The sequence below is a fragment of the Oncorhynchus keta genome, chromosome 34 (genome assembly GCF_023373465.1).
Source record: "Oncorhynchus keta strain PuntledgeMale-10-30-2019 chromosome 34, Oket_V2, whole genome shotgun sequence".
Classification (NCBI taxonomy): Eukaryota; Metazoa; Chordata; class Actinopteri; order Salmoniformes; family Salmonidae; genus Oncorhynchus; species Oncorhynchus keta.
The window spans coordinates 38489414-38506133 of NC_068454.1; the positions used below are offsets into that span (position 1 = coordinate 38489414).

The following is a 16720-nucleotide window of genomic DNA, read 5'->3' on the forward strand; positions in this document are numbered from 1 at the left end:
GAATGAAAATATTTACAGGCTCCCGAGTGGCGCAGCGGTGTAAGGCACTGCATCTCAGTGCAATAGGTGTCACTACAGTCCCTGGTTCAAATTCAGGCTATATCACATCCGGCTGTGATTGGGATTCCCATAGGGTGGCACACAATTAGTCCATCGTCATCCGGCCATCATTGTAAATAAGAATTTGTTCTTAACTGACTTGCCTAGTTAAATAAAGGTTAAAAACAGTAAAGGAAATTGATAAAACACATTTTGTTTACAATTTACTTTTATTTTTTTTGTCTTAAAAAAACACCAGCTCACTCATTTCACACTGTACATGTAACATACAATTTAACATTGCAAAAATTATAATCCACATTTTCCATCAAGGTAAATAGTTTAGCAAAAGATATCTACATTACAACCATAAACAAATTGCCATAGGAGTCAGGCAATCTATGTTCATTATAATGCAATTCGTCATTGTGTCAAGTGACGATGTACAAACATTTAGTCTAATTTCCTCTCCTTGTCTCCTATCAACAAGTGAACACCGTAGGGGATGAGTGCCACCACACCAAGAGGGACTGCAGCACTCTTACAGAATGAGAGTGTGTAGAACAGGATCTCTGTGTGAGTGGGAATTTTGATGAAATCGTACAGCTGCAGAGAGGTCAGATTGGCTGCTACACACATGAGTTTAAACCTAGTCTTGTAGCCGTTCTTCACCTTGCAGCTCTGGATGAACATCTGAGAGTTAATGGCCAGGCCAAGTCCAAACAATGCTCCCAGGTTCCTCACTAAACCAGCAAAAGGTGTAGTGTCCAGGTGGATCCAGTCTGGATTGGCACACCACTTCTTTGCTTTAGGTATCGACCACAATAGGTCAATGTCTATCATTTTAAGGAGCAAGTAAAGGCTGACGGCAAAGGAGAACAGAAATAAGCTAGTGTGAAGGTAGACTTTTAAACTGGCTGTGTGGATCGAGGGAACATGCTCAAATGCTTCAGCCACTAGTATACCTGTTGAGAATTAAAAAATATATATACTGTAGTGAAAATGTCTACCAAGTGAAAACACACACCATGTAAACACTAATTGGTCATAATAGAAGTCTTACCAGCTAGAACACCAAGGATAACCTGGTGAGGGAAGTGTGTGGCGATGAAGATCCTGGAGATGCCAACACTAATCTGAATGATCCAAAATGCCATCCACAAAAAGGACCACACAAGCCCAAACCTGAGAAGATTGAGGATAATTTAGGCCCTAACAGAGGCACACATTATACAGGCACATACATTCTTTCACAAAGCAACATAGTAACAGCATGCTCATGAATATGCCTACCTCTGGCAACCCTGAGTTGGGCTGTCACAAAGGCGTCTGGTAAAGTTGAGTGCTGATGTGATCATTACATACCAGACACACGAAGAGCCCATGGCATGACCGGATGGACTGCCTATACAAATGAACAGGGTTTATCTATCATACAAGCATGACACACATTCAGATCTTCACAAATATATATTTCAGTTCACAAAACAATACATCAGACAGTTTTGCCATTTTGCAATCCATTACATGGAATAATCCTTCAATCTCCAGAATGTATGATCATAAGGATTGTCAGACAGGAAATGACACTGACCTGGTCCTGTTTCACAGGTAATGTGGAACTGCTCCAGCTGGGGGAGTGAATTATTCTGGTAAAAGAGAGTTTCATGCACCCACCAGTATGGCCGTTGACCAAACAGAATCCTAAAAACAAGAGAGTCAGATTTAAGCAATAATGAGGGTGTGGTATGTGGCCAATATACCACGGCTATGGGCTGTTCTTAGGCATGATGCAACTGTGGTACATTGGCCATATACCACAAACCCCCAAGGTGCCTTACTGCTATTATAAACTGGTTACCAATGTAATTAGAGCAGTAAAAATAAATGTTGCGTCATACCCGTGGTATACAGTCTGATATACCACAGCTGTCAGCCAATCAGCATTCAGGGCTCGAACCACCCAGTTTATCATAACATTTATATAACAATATGTGTTTCAATACAATCAAATTCCTTATACTATGCCAAACAAACTATATCTGTCAAAATATTTATGCAATGTCATGCTGATCCCCTAGACAGCATGAGCATGTTGTTATAAGCATCAATACGCATAATGTTACTTAACTTTCACTCACTATCTCTCCCTGCCTTGACTAGTTATGGCAACACAAGTGTAAATATATATTTTTTAAACACAGTGAGCAGATGGTGTCCTACCATTTGAAAATTAGGTTGAACCAGTCTCCGATAACTGCCACCCATATCATCTTGGTGCCGACAATTTGGCTAAGCTGAAACCACAGAGGGAAATAGAGAGAAAAGATGTTACGAGGGTCGCCCACAGAGGACATGAAGTCAAGGAAGTCATGGTAGTCCTTGTAGTTGCTCTGGAGGTGCTGGATCACCAGCACCCCACTGCTGTGGATGAGGTCCATCTGGGGTTCAGTCTGTCTGGCACGACTGGGACAGCTGCTCCCTTGGCCACAACTACAATGATGTACCGTGGACATCAGTCTCTCCCTTTTTAATAGAGAGAGAGAGAGAGAGAGAGAGAGCTGTCTTCTTTATATGTAAATGTACCATCATAAATCATTCAAAAGCTAAGTGTATGGGTTGACATTGTTTGATTGTGTTGGTATAATGTGAAATCAGCATTTTAAGGCATGTTGCACAAAGTTGTTTACAGGATGATAGTGTGGACATTAGATTGTCCACAGGTCATTACTTTTATTGGTTAAATATTAGCCATTCTATCCACCTCTGAGGACAGTGTTCGCACGCAAATGCACTGTTCGACCACCGGGCTCATTTACATAATGACATCATTTTCCCATTCAGTGATTCTCTGGTGGGGTGATTGGGCACTGTAACAACAATGGGTTTCTAACTGTGAAGTAAAACATCACGATATGTACTATTATTATTATATTGTTTATTTTTAAAAGTAATTTTGGATTTTAACCATTACCCTAAGATAAGTGAACATCCCCTACTACAGTGGTTCTCGAACCTCTCCTCTGGGACACCCAGATATTTCACAACTTGATTCACTTATCAAGGGCTTTATCATTAGTTGACTGTTCAGCTGTTCTGTCTGCAATAGTTCAAATACATTGAATGGCTGCGGACCCCAAAGGAGCAGTTTTGCTCTTATTTTTCTCAACTGAGAAAAAGGCTACCAGATGCCCCAGTGAGACCAATGGGATATCTAATGAAAATGAAGAACCGACCCCTTTTCTAGACAACCTCCAGGGACTAAACTGGTACTAAACTATGCTTTCTTAACATTCTGTATCTTCATGCAGATATAAACTCGACTAAAATGTACAAATATATATATATATATGTATAACGTTGATATAGGCGTTTGCCTACAGGGGCATGTCTTATATCGCCACAGGGTGGCGCAAATTCATGAGCACGGACAGACTAAAAACTTTGCATTGTGAAAAACGTGTCTCATTCCCTTTTTATTTTCATATCTGGTTTTAGACGATACATAAGGAATAAACATCGAATTTGATAAATACTGTGCATTATAATTTGTATTGCATACGTTTATTTCTTAAAGGACTAGCAACTTTAACTTTACATTAAAAAAAAATCAATTTCCGGTGTGCACTCACAGTCCTGGTTTCCGTGAGCCGAAATTTTGAAAACTACTGCGAAAAGCTGACAGGACTTCTGGGTCTAGGAACATCCAAACATTGCTACGGTAACGTTGGCTAACACAATTCACCATATTTTATACAATTATAGCTAAAATGATTGTAATATGAATCGCGTCGGCCACGTTTGTTCATGAGTTGAGAGGTGGTTTGTTTTTAGCTCGCTGGGTTTGCTTAACCATGAGTTCATATTTCAGTGTAAAGCTACAACAATCTGGGATTAGCTGTTTTATCAGAAAAATTGAACCCCCGACACATGATTTATGCATGTGGCAGCTGGGAAAAAATGCCCTAAACTAGCCCAGTATTGGACCAAAGGAGACTAACGTTACACCGTAGGACCTTACATGTTCTGATTTACAAGGGCGAATTGGCTCTGGAAGCCAAAACAAATGACATTACTCCATGTAAACAGGAATCAATTCTCAATTGCGGTACGGTTCTATAAACATATACCACTCCATTCAAATCACGTCAATTTCACGAATACAAAATACACACTTACTATACCTGTTTTAACAGTTGCAGCCGACAGTATTTATCAGTGACAACACATTTGTGGCTTCTCTTCCATTTACACACAGGTGTTCAGAGACGCAGACCAGGTAGTTCACTCGGTCTTCCATCTGTTTTCCGTTAACAGGAGCTGTGACATGGAAATATGGCGGTGTGGGGACCCTAACCCTATAAGGTTGTGTATCAATGTTATCTATTGTTTAAAAAAATATATTAACAAACCTATCATCAATTGAAATGACCTTTATCCTGTCACGTGCACTGGATATAGCATGCGTAAACAGTAGTGAAATGCTTACTTGCAAGCTCTTCTTCAACAATGACTAAGTCAGATGAAAATACACACTTGAATAAAGAAATACACAGGAGAAAAGTCACTACATACAGTTCCATACCAGTGCCAATGTCAGTGCAGTGATACTGGTGATAGTTGTAACCAGGGTTAAAAGCAACTGAGCAGCAGGATAAATAGTAGCAGCAAATTAGTGATCGTGTGCATGTGTGTTTGATTGCACCTGCGATACATTTTTTAAACTTTTTTATTTTAGAGATGTATATATAAAAATCGCACACACACTACCATTCAAAAGTTTTGGGTCACTAAGAAATGTCCTTGTTTTTGAAAGAAAATCACTTTTTTGTCCATTTAAAATAATGTAAAATTGATCAGAAATACAGTGTTGACATTGTTAATGTTGTAAATGACTATTGTAGCTGGAAATTGCAGATGTTTTATGTAATATCTACATAGGCATACAGAGGCCCATTATCAGCAACCGTCTTCATCGACCTGGCCAAGGCATTCGACTCTGTCAATCACTGTGTTCTTATCGGCAGACTCAACAGCCTTGGTTTCTCAAGTGACTGTCTCGCCTGGTTCACCAACTACTTCTCAGATAGAATTAAGTATTTCAAATCGGAGTGCCTGTTGTCTGGACCTCTGGCAGTCTCTATGAGGGTGCAACAGGGTTCAATTCTCGGGCCGACTCTTTTCTCTGTATACATCAATGATGTCGCTCTTGCTGCTGGTGATTCTCTGATCCACCTCAACACAGACAACACCATTCTGTATACTTCTGGCACTTCTTTGGACACTGTTAACAAACCTCCAAATGAGCTTCAATGCCATACAACACTCCTTCTGTGGCCTCCAACTGCTCTTTTAATGCTAGCAAAACTAAATGCATGCTCTTCAACCGATTGCCGCCCACCTGCCTAGCATCACTACTCTGGACGGTTCTGACTTAGAATATGTGGACAACTTCAAATACCTAGGTGTCTGGCTAGACTGTAAACTCTCCTTCCAGCATCGCATTAAGCATCTCCAATCTAAAATTAAATGTAGAATTGGCTTCCTAATTCGCAACAAAGCCTCCTTCACTCATGCTGCTAAACATACCCTCGTATAACTGACTATCCTACCGATCCTGGACTTCGGCGATGTCATTCACAAAATAGCCTTCAACACTCAGACTGCATCCAATTAGCTGAGTAATCACAGTGCCATCCGTTTTGTCACCAAAGCCCCATATACTACCCACCACTGCGACCTGGTATGCTCTCGTTGGCTGGCCCTCGCTTCATATTCGTCGCCAAACCCACTGGCAACAGGTCATCTATAAGTCTTTGCTAGGTAAAGCCCCGCGTTATCTCAGCTCACTGGTCACCATAGCAACACCCACCCGTAACACGTGCTCCAGCAGGTATATTTCACTGGTCATCCCCAAAGCCAACACCTAATTGTCTGCCTTTCCTTCCAGTTCTCTGCTGCCAATGACTGGGACTAATTGCAAAAATCACTGAAACTGGAGACTCATATCTCCCTCACTAAATTTAAGCATCAGCTGTCAGAGCAGCTTACCGATCACTGCACCTGTACACAGCCATCTGTAAATAGCCCACCAATATTGTTATTTTTTTGTTTGTTGCTCTTTTGCACCCCAGTATCTGTATTTGCACAATCATCTTCTGCACATCTCACTCGAGTGTTTTAATTTCTAAATTTAAATGATTTCACCACTATGGCCTATTTATTGCCTTACCTCCCTAATCTTACTACATTTGCACACACTGTATATAGATTTTTCTATTGTGTTGACTGTACGTTTGTTTTATCCCATGTGTAACTGTGTTGTTTTTGTCGTGCTGCTTTGCTTTATCTTGGCCAGGTCGCAGTTGTAAATGGTTAAATAAAAAGAAGCACAAGTATTTTGCGACACTCACATTCTGCTAACCATGTGTATGTGACCAGTAAAATTGGATTTGTAGTGGATTATTAGATTTTGTCCTATATACACGTTTTTGTTGGTCTCAATAGATGAGTATTCAGGAAAAAACAGGACACGTATACTTTTTCCTTTCTTTAAAGTGATCGTGTCCCAAAACAAAGCCAAGAAAGACAGAATATATCAACAAAGATTTGTTTTTCTTTTATTCAAGGTGAGACATCAGCCAAAGTGACTGACTGTGCATACATTTGAAGTCGGAAGTTTACATTTACATTTAAGTCATTTAGCAGACGCTCTTATCCAGAGCGACTTACAAATTGGTGCATTCACCTTATGACATCCAGTGGAACAGCCACTTTACAATAGTGCATCTAAATCTTTTAAGGGGGGGTGAGAAGGATTATTTTATCCTATCCTAGGTATTCCTTAAAGAGGTGGGGTTTCAGGTGTCTCCGGAAGGTGGTGATTGACTCCGCTGTCCTGGCATCGTGAGGGAGTTTGTTCCACCATTGGGGGGCCAGAGCAGCGAACAGTTTTGACTGGGCTGAGCGGGAACTGTACTGTAGGGAGGCGAGCAGGCCAGAGGTGGATGAACGCAGTGCCCTTGTTTGGGTATAGGGCCTGATCAGAGCCTGGTCTTGTAGCGGATGCGAGCTTCAACTGGAAGCCAGTGGAGAGAGCGGAGGAGCGGCGTGACGTGAGAGAACTTGGGAAGGTTGAACACCAGACGGGCTGCGGCGTTCTGGATGAGTTGTAGGGGTTTAATGGCACAGGCAGGGAGCCCAGCCAACAGCGAGTTGCAGTAATCCAGACGGGAGATGACAAGTGCCTGGATTAGGACCTGCGCCGCTTCCTGTGTGAGGCAGGGTCGTACTCTGCGGATGTTGTAGAGCATGAACCTACAGGAACGGGCCACCGCCTTGATGTTAGTTGAGAACGACAGGGTGTTGTCCAGGATCACGCCAAGGTTCTTAGCGCTCTGGGAGGAGGACACAATGGAGTTGTCAACCGTGATGGCGAGATCATGGAACGGGCAGTCCTTCTTTACATACACTTAGGTTGGAGTCATTAAAACTAGTTTTTCAACCACTCCACAAATTTCTTGTTAGCAAACTATAGTTTTGGCAAGTCGGTTAGGACATCTACTTTGTGCATGACACAAGTAATTTTTCCAACAATTGTTTACAGACAGATTATTTCACTTATTATTCACTATCACAATTCCAGTGGGTCAGAAGTTTACATGCACTAAGTTCACTGCCTTCAAACAGCTTGGAAAATTGTCATGGCTTTAGAACCTTCTGATAGGCTAATTGACATAATTTGAGTCAATTGGAGGTGTACCTGTGGATGTATTTCAAGGCCTACCGTCAAACTCCTCTGCTTGACATCATGGGGAAATCAGCCAAAACATTGTAGACCTCACAAGTCTGGTTCATCTTTGGGATCAATTTCCAAACGCCTGAAGGTACCACCTTCATCTGTACAAAAAAATAGTACACTAGTATTAACACCATGGGACCACGCAGTCATCATACCGATCAGGAAGGAGACACGTTCTGTCTGCTAGAGCTGAACGTACTTTGGTGCGAAAAGTGCAAATCAATCCCAGAATAACAACAAAGGACCTTGTGAAGATGCTGGAGGAAACCGGTACAAAAGTATCTATATCCATAGTAAAACGAGTCCTATATCGACAACCTGAAAGGCTGCTCAGCAAGGAAGAAGCCACTGCTCCAAAACCGCCATAAAAAAGCCAGACTACGGTTTGCCACTGCACATGGGGACAAAGATCATACTTTTTGGAGAAATGTCCTCTGGTCTGATAAAACAAAACTAGAACTGTTTGGCCATAATGATCGTTATGTTTGTAGGAAAAAGGGGGAGGCTTGCAAGCCAAAGAACACCACCCCAACCGTGAAGCACAGGGTGGCAGCATCATGTTATTGGGGTGCTTTGCTGCAGGAGGGACTGGTGCACTTCACAAAATAGATGGCATCACGAGGCAGGAAAATGATGTGGATATATTGACGCAACATCTCAAGACATCAGTCAGGAAGTTGAAGTTTGGTCACATGGGTCTTCCAAATGGACAATGACCCCAAGCATACTTCCAAAGTTGTGGCAAAATGGCTTGGAGTGGTATTGGAGTGGCCATCACAAAGGCCTGACCTCAATCCGATTAGAAGATCCGGGTAGAACTGAAAAAGCGTGTGCGAGCAAGGAGGCCTAGAAACCTGACTCCGTTACACCAGCTCTGTCAGGAGGAATGTGCCAAATTCACCCAGCTTATTCTGGGAAGCCTACCCTAAATGTTTGACCCATGTTAAACAATTTAAAGGCAATGCTACCAAATACTAATTGAGTGTTTGTAAACTTCTGACCCACTGGGAATGTGATGAAAGAAATAAAAGCTGAAATAAATCTCTACTATTATTCTGACATTTCACATCTTAAAATAAAGTGGTGATCCTAACTGACCTAAGACATTGACTTTTTTTACTAGGATTAAACTGAGTTTAAAAACTGAGTTTAAATGTATTTGGCTAAGGTGTATGTAAATTTCCGACTTCAACTGTACATACACCTTCATGCTGAGGATCAACGATGGAGGATAATACCAGAGTGAGTACAGTAAATAGTAGCGTACAATAAGTGGTTTGTGCAACTTGTAGCTTTATCATGAATGTTATTATGTATGTGTTTCTTGTTGTTATTCAAAGGCAAAATCAGAATGATGATAAATCTTTGATCGTACTTGTGTATGGGTGTTACTTTCCTCTTCCTCAGTCTTGGCTGTGGCTCTCTTGGATGAAAGCATTGAAGACAGTTTGCTTTCACTGGGGCCTCTGATCTCACACTCGGAGGGTCCTTAGTAAATGATGGAGCTCCTGATTTTGACTGGATGAGCCAATTGAATAATACTCTGCTCACAATCCTTTTGAAAACAGAACATAATCTGGTTAGGATGTATATTAACATACTTGTTGAATTGCATATAGTGTTGTGTCAAATGTTATGCTATGGTGTTTGTGCTGTCTAAATCTGAATGAACATGCACAATATGGAATGAACTGTATAGGTTGTAAATGATATAATCTAGGCTAGAATGAATTTGCTCAATGCTCTGACAAATGCACATTGGTTATGAACCTACACTATAATCAAAAGTTTGTGGACTCCCTTTCAAATGAGTTGATTTGGCTATTTCAGCCACACTCGTTGCTGACAGGTGTATAAAATCGAGCACACGGCCATGCAATCTCCATAAACTAACATTGAAAGTCACTGAGGCCATTCTACTACCAATGTGGCACCCTCATAGGATGCCACCTTTCCAACAAGTCAGTTTGTCAAATTTCTGCCCTCCTAGAGCTGCCCAGGTCAATTGTACAGTATGTGCTGTTATTGTGAAGTGGATATTTCTAAGAGCAACAACGGCTAAGCCGTGAAGTGGTAGGCCACACAAGTTCACAGAACGGGACATCCGATTGCTGAAGCTTGTAAGTGCGTAAAAATCTTCTGTCCTCTGTTTCAACACTCAAGTTCCAAACTGCCACTGGAAGCAACGTCAGCACAATACCTGTTCATCAGGAGCTTCATGAAATGTGTTTACATGGCCGAACAGCTGCACACATGACAAAGATTACCATGCACATCTGGCAGTCCAACGGACAAATCTGGGTTTGGCAGATGCCAGGAGAACGCTACCTACCCGAATACATAGTGCCAACTGTAAAGGAATAAGGGTATGGGGCTGTTTTTCCATGGTTCAGGCTAGGCCCCTTACTTCCAATGAAGGGAACACTTAACGATACAGCATACAATGACATTGTAGACAATTCTGTGCTTCCAACTTGTGGCAACAAAGGCCCTTTCCTGTTTCAGCATGACAATGCCCCCGTGCAAAAAGTGAGGTCCATACAGAAATGGTCTGTTGAGATCGGTGTGGAAGAACTTGACTGGCCTGCACAGAACCCTGACCTTAACCCCAAGAACACCGACTGCATCCAGGCCTAATCACCCAACATCAGTCCCTGACCTCACGAATGCTCTTGTGGCTGAATGGAAGCAAGTCCTTGTAAAAATATCTAGTGGAAAGCCTTCCCAGAACAGTGGAGGCTATTGTAGCAGCAAAGGGGGGACCAACTCCATATTAATGGCCTTGTGAATGTTGACCTGTTTTAAAGGTCTTCCTCACATTGGCTACGGAGAGCGTGATCACACAGTCGTCTGGAACAGCTAGTGCTCTCATGCATACTTCAGTGTTGCTTGCCTAGAAGCGCACACAGAAGTCATTTAGCTTGTCTGGTAGGCTCATGTCACTGGGCATCTCATGTCTGTGCTTACCTTTTGTAGTTTACAAGCCCGGCCATATCCAACGAGCGTCTGAGCCTGTGTAGTAGGATTCAATCTTTGTCCTGTATTGATGCTTTGCCTTTTTGATGGTTTGTCGGAGGGCATATCGGGATTTCTTCTAAGCGTCCAGTTAGATTCCTGCTCCTTGAAAGCAGCAGCTCTAGCCTTTAGCTCAGTGCGGATGTTTCCTGTAATCCATGGCTTTTGGTTGGGGTACGGTCACTGTGGGGACGACATCATCAATGCACTTATTGATGAAGCCTCAAGTACTCCTCAATGCCATTGAAAGAATCCCAGAAACATATTCCAGTCTGTGCTAGTGAAACAGTCCTGTTCTTAGCATCTCCTTCATCTGACCACTTCCGTATTGAGCGAGTCACTGGTACTTCCTGCTTTAGTTTTAGCTTGTAAGCGGGAATCAGGAGGATTGAGTAATGGTCAGATTTGCCAAATGGAGGGTGAGGGAGAGTTTTGTACGCGTCTCTGTGTGTGGAGTAAAGGTGGTCTTGAGTTTTATTTCCCCCTCAGGTTGAACATGTAACATGCTGATAGAAATGAGGTGAACATATGTTTCCCTGCATTAAAGTCTCTGGCCACTAGGAGTGGCGCCTCTGGATGAGCATTTTCTTCTTTGCTTATGGCCTTATACAACTCGTTGAGTGTGGTCTTAGTGCCAGCATCGGTTTATTGTGGTAAAGAGACAGCTACGATAAATATAGATAGACTATTTACTCTCTTGGTAAATAAACTACAGCTACCTCAGGCAAGTAAAACCTTAATATTAGATTTCTTGCACCAGCTGTTATTGACAAATAGACACAGACCGCCACCCCTTATCTTACCGGCGGCAGCTGTTCTATCTTGCCGATGCACCGAAAACTTAGCCAGCTGTATGTTATCCATGTCGTCATTCAGCCGCGACTCGGTAAAACATAAGATATTACAGTTTTTAATGTCCCGTTGGTAGGATAGTTTTGATCAGAGCTCATCCAGTTTATTATTCAATGATTGCACGTTGGCTAATAGCACTGATGGTAGAGGCGGGTTACTCAATTGCCGTCAGTCTTACAAGGCACCCCGTCCTACCCCTATATCTCCATCTCTTCTTCATGCGAATGACAGGGATGTGGGCCTTGTCTGGTGTCTTCGTCCAGTACAAGGTGATTAATCGCTGTTCTGATATTCAGAAGCTCTTTTCGGTCATACGAGACGGTGGCGGAAACATAATGTACAAAATATGTTACAAATAACGCAAAAAAAACAATTGCACAATTGGTTAGGAGCCTGTAAAAAAAGTCAGTCATCTTCTCTGGTGCCATTATTACAATTCCTCTTGTAATCTCTCCTCTTTCACCCCAGCTGCCAAACAACCCTGATTCAGATTACCTTAATTCCTACCCCTGCTAGATTAGAGACATCATTTATAGATCTGCAGGTAAGTGTGCTCTTGACCTCCAGCTCAGCCCTAGTCACAGAGAAATGTCATCAAGGCATGTTACTTTTGTCACACTGAGGTGAAACCGTAACTACAGGTAATTCAAATTCAATCCGGAAGTTAGGACTTCAGCATGCAATTCTGAATGGATGTGTCAGTACGTACCAAAAAAATAATGTAAATGTCATGAAAAATATGTGCAGTCCAGCTTCAAAAGTGTAACTTTTCCAATCTGAGAGAGCATACTATGCTCAAATAAATTACCTCAAAGGACATCCTCAAGGAGTTGTGTATGCAAATACAGTACATCACATTGACCATACCTTTCCTGACATACTGTCATGACCTTGCAGAAATGCTCCCCATTGTTGGAAAATCTCTTCAGATCTCGGTACAACAGGTTGTACTATAACACATTCGCCAAGTCATGGTGTTGTCAAGCTGCGGCTATCTTGAGTAACCACTAATACAAACAGCTTTGAAGAAAATCCATTACATTTTGAATTATGGTACACGCATATAAAGGAGAAATAAGCAACATTTCTCTTTGCCATTTGACTAATAGTTGTCTTTGAAGAGAGAGTGAGTACTCACCGTACAGTTGCTCACAGGGTCCGGCATTTTCAGTCTAAGGTGGTTTATTGACTTTGCACTTTGAACACGCTCCTCCTAAAGCCATTTATGCGGAAATCACCAGTGCATACAAAACATTAAGAACATGTTTTGCGTCCTCAGTGTATATGTTCAGGTGATTTCCGCATGAATTACTTTAGGAGAGGTGAATACAGGTGAAAGCTATGATCCCATATTGATGTCACTTGTTAAATCCACTTCAATCAGTGTAGATGAAGGGGAGGAGACATGTTAACAAATTATTTTTAAGCCTTATGACAATTGAGACATGGATTGCGTATGTGTGCCATTCAGAGATTGAATGGGGCAGACAAAATATTTGTGCTTTTGAATGGTAGTAGGTGCCAGACGCACCAGTTTGGGTGTGTCAAGAACTGCAACGCTGCTGGGGTTTTCACACGCATCAGTTTCCTGTGTTTCAAGAATGGTCCACCACCTGAAGGAGATCCAGCCAATTTAACACAACTGTGGGAAGCATTGGAGTCAACATGGACCAGCATCCTTGTGGAATGCTTAACACCTTGGTGTTCCTAATGTTCAGTACACTCAGTATATAGCCAGTGCACAAAGGAAAATTCCATTGGAAGATTCAACCATTTATGTCCTCACCCATCCACTGTCACTTTGTGCACATGAAAATGAATGTCAATAATTACTTAATTCATGAAAACCCTTTTCCCATCAACAACAGGGATGATCGATACTGCATTAGACCTACACAATACACATTCTATTCAATCCATGTGTCCTTGGATGATTCATATATGCCAATACAAGTAAAAAGAGAAATTACATGGGCTCCTGGAGAGCTATTATTTTTCTCTGAAACACAAACGCTACTTGAAGTTGAATATGCAATACATCTAGTTATATTTCAATGAGAATGTATAATGAGAATGGATTAGCGAGATGAATGTCCCGAAAGCATTGTTGAATGAATATCAATTACAAGAATTCATAGTCATAATTATGCAATCACATTAATTATTCACTTAGCCTTGAGAGGGAATCAGTTTTGGAACAAAAAAATAACAATCCTTCATAGTCAACTTGCCATGCCACAAAAATTCTAATTCTCGTTGCTTCTCACAAGAACAAGTATGTACAGCAACTGCTAGTTTCAATTAATCAGATCGACAAATATACTTTCTTACTTGCAATCTTTAATATTGTCAAGGGTTATAAATGCATCATTGCTTAATAATACCTTCCTCTGTCTTCCAAGAGGGCCATGAACAATTAATGAAATACTTACCAGAAATGTTGTAGAATACTTAACAAAATGTAATTGGAAATATAGCATGGCCCTATTTTTACACACACACATACATAATGCTGTTAGTGATATCTCTTACAGCTTATGGATGGATAATGTGTGTTTGTATTTCCCATAATAATGCATTGTTGTAAGACCACATTACTATTCATTTGTGAGCTAAACAAATGCAATCGGTTTTAGCAAGTGAAGGGGGGGGGCATCACTGAAAACAAATCCATTTGTTTAGCATTTTTGCCAATGACAAGACTCATGCTGTAATGTGTGTACCCGTTGATGGAATAGTGAAATGATATGCATTACGGATTGGTTCACAATTAGCCAATCTTAACACTGACAAAGTCATTGAGACATGTTGACAATAATTTGCAAATTTACAGTACCAGTCAAACGTTTGGACACATCTACTCATTACAGGGGTTTTAAAATATATATTTGGACTTTTCTACATTGTAGAATAATAGTGAAGACAAAACTATTCTAACACATATGGAATCATGAGATTCTTCAATGTAGCTACTCTGCCTTGAACTTTGCACTCTTGGCTTTCTCTCAACCAGCTTCATGATGTCACCTGGAAGGCAATTCAATTAACATGTGTGCCTTGTTAAAGGTTAATTTGTGGAAATGATTTCCTTCTTAATGTGTTTGAGCCAATCAGTTGTGTTTTAACAACGTAGGGATGGTATACAGAAGATAGCCCTATTTGGAAAAAGATGAAGTCCATATTATACCAAGAACTGCTCAATTAAGCAAAGAGAAACAACAATCAATCATTACTTTAAGGTCAGTCAATGCAGAAGATTTTGGGAACTTTGAGTTACCAGCCTGCTGCACAGAGTTCAAGTAACAGACATTTCAACATCAACTGTTCAGAGGAGACTGCATGAATCAGGCCTTCATGGTCGAAATTGCTGCAAAGAAACCACTATTAAAGCACACCAATGAGAAGAAGAGACTTGCTTGGGCCAAGAAACACGAGCAATGGACATTAGACCGGTGGAAATCTGTCCTTTGGTCTGATGAGGCCAAATTTGAAATGGTTGGTTCTAGCCGCCGTGTCTTCGTGAGACGCAGAGCAGGTGAATGGATGATTTCAGCATGTGTGGCTCCCACCGTGAAGCATGGAGGTGGTATGATGGTGCTTTGCTGGTGACAGTGTCAGTGATTTATTTAGAATTCAAGGGACACTTCACCAGCATGGCTTCCACCTGGTCTGCGCTTAGTGGGACTATCATTTGTTTTTCAACAGGACAATGACCCAACACACCTCCAGGCTATGTAAGGTGCTATTTTACAAAGGAGAGTGATGGAGTGCTGCATCAGATTACTTTTCCTCCACAAATCACCCGACAACCCAATTGAGATGGTTTGGGATGAGTTGCACCGCAGAGTGAAGGAAAAGCAGCCAACAAATGCTCAGCATATGTGGGAACTCCTTCAAGACAGTTGGAAATGCGTTCCAGGTGAAGCTGGTTGAGAGTGCCAACAGTGTGCAAAGCTATCATCAAGGCAAAGGGTGGCTACTTTGAAGAATCTAAAATATATTTAATGTGTTATTTCATAGTTTTGATGTCTACATTGTAAAAAAAATAGTACAAATTAAGAAAAATCCTGGAATGAGTAGGTGTCTAAACTTTTGACTGGTACTGTATATCTATCCAAAATAAATAACATGGACACATAACATAATTAACTACCCCCAGTATGCCAGTCAGACTACGTTTAGACAGCATGCTTTCGCCATAATAGTGGAATGCGTTCATTAGTTGGCTAAACAGAGAGACTGGGCTGTACCGACAGGAGTGCTTTGATATTTCATTGAATGCAGTTTGATGCAAATATAGAGAAAGATAATAAAATTGAGGGGAAACATGGAAATAATCAAACTGAAAACTAAGAACTTCCAGTACCAGACAGGCAATGTTGTTCATGTCGCACACATGTATCTATGAATGGTGTCTGCAGCTTTGCTCCAGTGCTTATAAAATGTCTCATAGCAGTGGTCAGTGTTCATCTAGACATGGGGCCCCTGCTGACAGGTACCCATTGGTCCCGTGGACTTTATTGGTCCCGTTGGTGGTGCTGTTGTGGTGCTTCTGAACAGGAATGGGAGGAGGACCGTTGTCCTCGTCCGAGCTGGACTCAATGTCACTGCGGTCGTCTTTCGACACCTGTGGAGAGGTGCAGACGCTGTCAGAACATCTCATATACCATCTGATGTCATGACAGAGGAAGTAAAAGCAGTTGGCCATCGCTATTGGTTCTCATTTTACAAATAAGATAATGTAAAAAGAAAGAAAGGAATGTCATGTGATTGTGACTTGATAGTGAGATGATGTGACAATACACACAGTTTGTTCCCCTTCTGTTCCAACTACTTACATGTAAAGGATTCCACTTCCCTGCCTTGAAGGTTGAGAGGTTAGCGTGAGGGATAGAAAAAGTAAAATCAATGAAGGTTATTGACAACAAAACAGGCCCTTTAGTGAAATAGCTTCTGTAGTACAGTACATGTACAGTGAGCTTGACTGCTAAGATTACCCAAGGCTTTGCATTT

General features: G+C 41.4%; 2 protein-coding genes across 4 annotated transcripts in view; both read right to left on the reverse strand.

Moving 5' to 3' along the window:
• Nucleotides 1-256: 256 nt before the first annotated feature.
• LOC118367096 (glucose-6-phosphatase 2-like) lies at nt 257-12526 on the reverse strand. 3 transcript variants are annotated; one of them, XM_035750134.2, is made up of 7 exons: nt 10808-12526; nt 9216-9395; nt 2263-2336; nt 1634-1743; nt 1333-1444; nt 1103-1224; nt 257-1004 (listed from the first exon to the last, which is right to left on the reverse strand). In XM_035750134.2, the coding sequence occupies exons 2-7, from the start codon at nt 9276-9278 to the stop codon at nt 493-495; spliced, it is 993 nt and encodes a 330-aa protein (XP_035606027.1). In that variant the 5' UTR covers nt 9279-9395; nt 10808-12526; the 3' UTR covers nt 257-492. The 3 variants fall into 3 exon arrangements, with proteins under 3 accessions (XP_035606027.1, XP_035606028.1, XP_035606026.1); XM_035750135.2 differs by having other exon boundaries at nt 9216-12526; XM_035750133.2 differs by lacking the exons at nt 9216-9395; nt 10808-12526 and adding an exon at nt 4224-6842 and having other exon boundaries at nt 2263-2565.
• Nucleotides 12527-14835: 2309 nt separating this feature from the next.
• LOC118367098 (ceramide synthase 6-like) overlaps nt 14836-16720 on the reverse strand; it is a 29179-nt gene continuing 27294 nt past the window's right edge. The window contains exons 10-11 of the mRNA XM_035750136.2: nt 16546-16569; nt 14836-16334 (exon numbers count right to left, since the gene is read on the reverse strand). Of these exons, the coding sequence (XP_035606029.1) occupies nt 16167-16334; nt 16546-16569 (192 nt within the window). The 3' untranslated portion in view covers nt 14836-16166. The remainder of the gene's footprint in view (nt 16335-16545; nt 16570-16720) is intronic.

Bases quoted from the DNA above. Each gene is read 5' to 3' on its own strand.
- LOC118367096 (XM_035750133.2), bottom strand. From the start codon at position 2,555: ATGTCCACGGTACATCATTGTAGTTGTGGCCAAGGGAGCAGCTGTCCC. The intron at 1,744-2,262 runs GTAGGACACCAT...TCTTGTTTTTAG, and splicing joins TTCAACCTAATTTTCAAATG to GATTCTGTTTGGTCAACGGC. The intron at 1,225-1,332 runs GTAGGCATATTC...CAATCTTCTCAG, and splicing joins CCAACTCAGGGTTGCCAGAG to GTTTGGGCTTGTGTGGTCCT.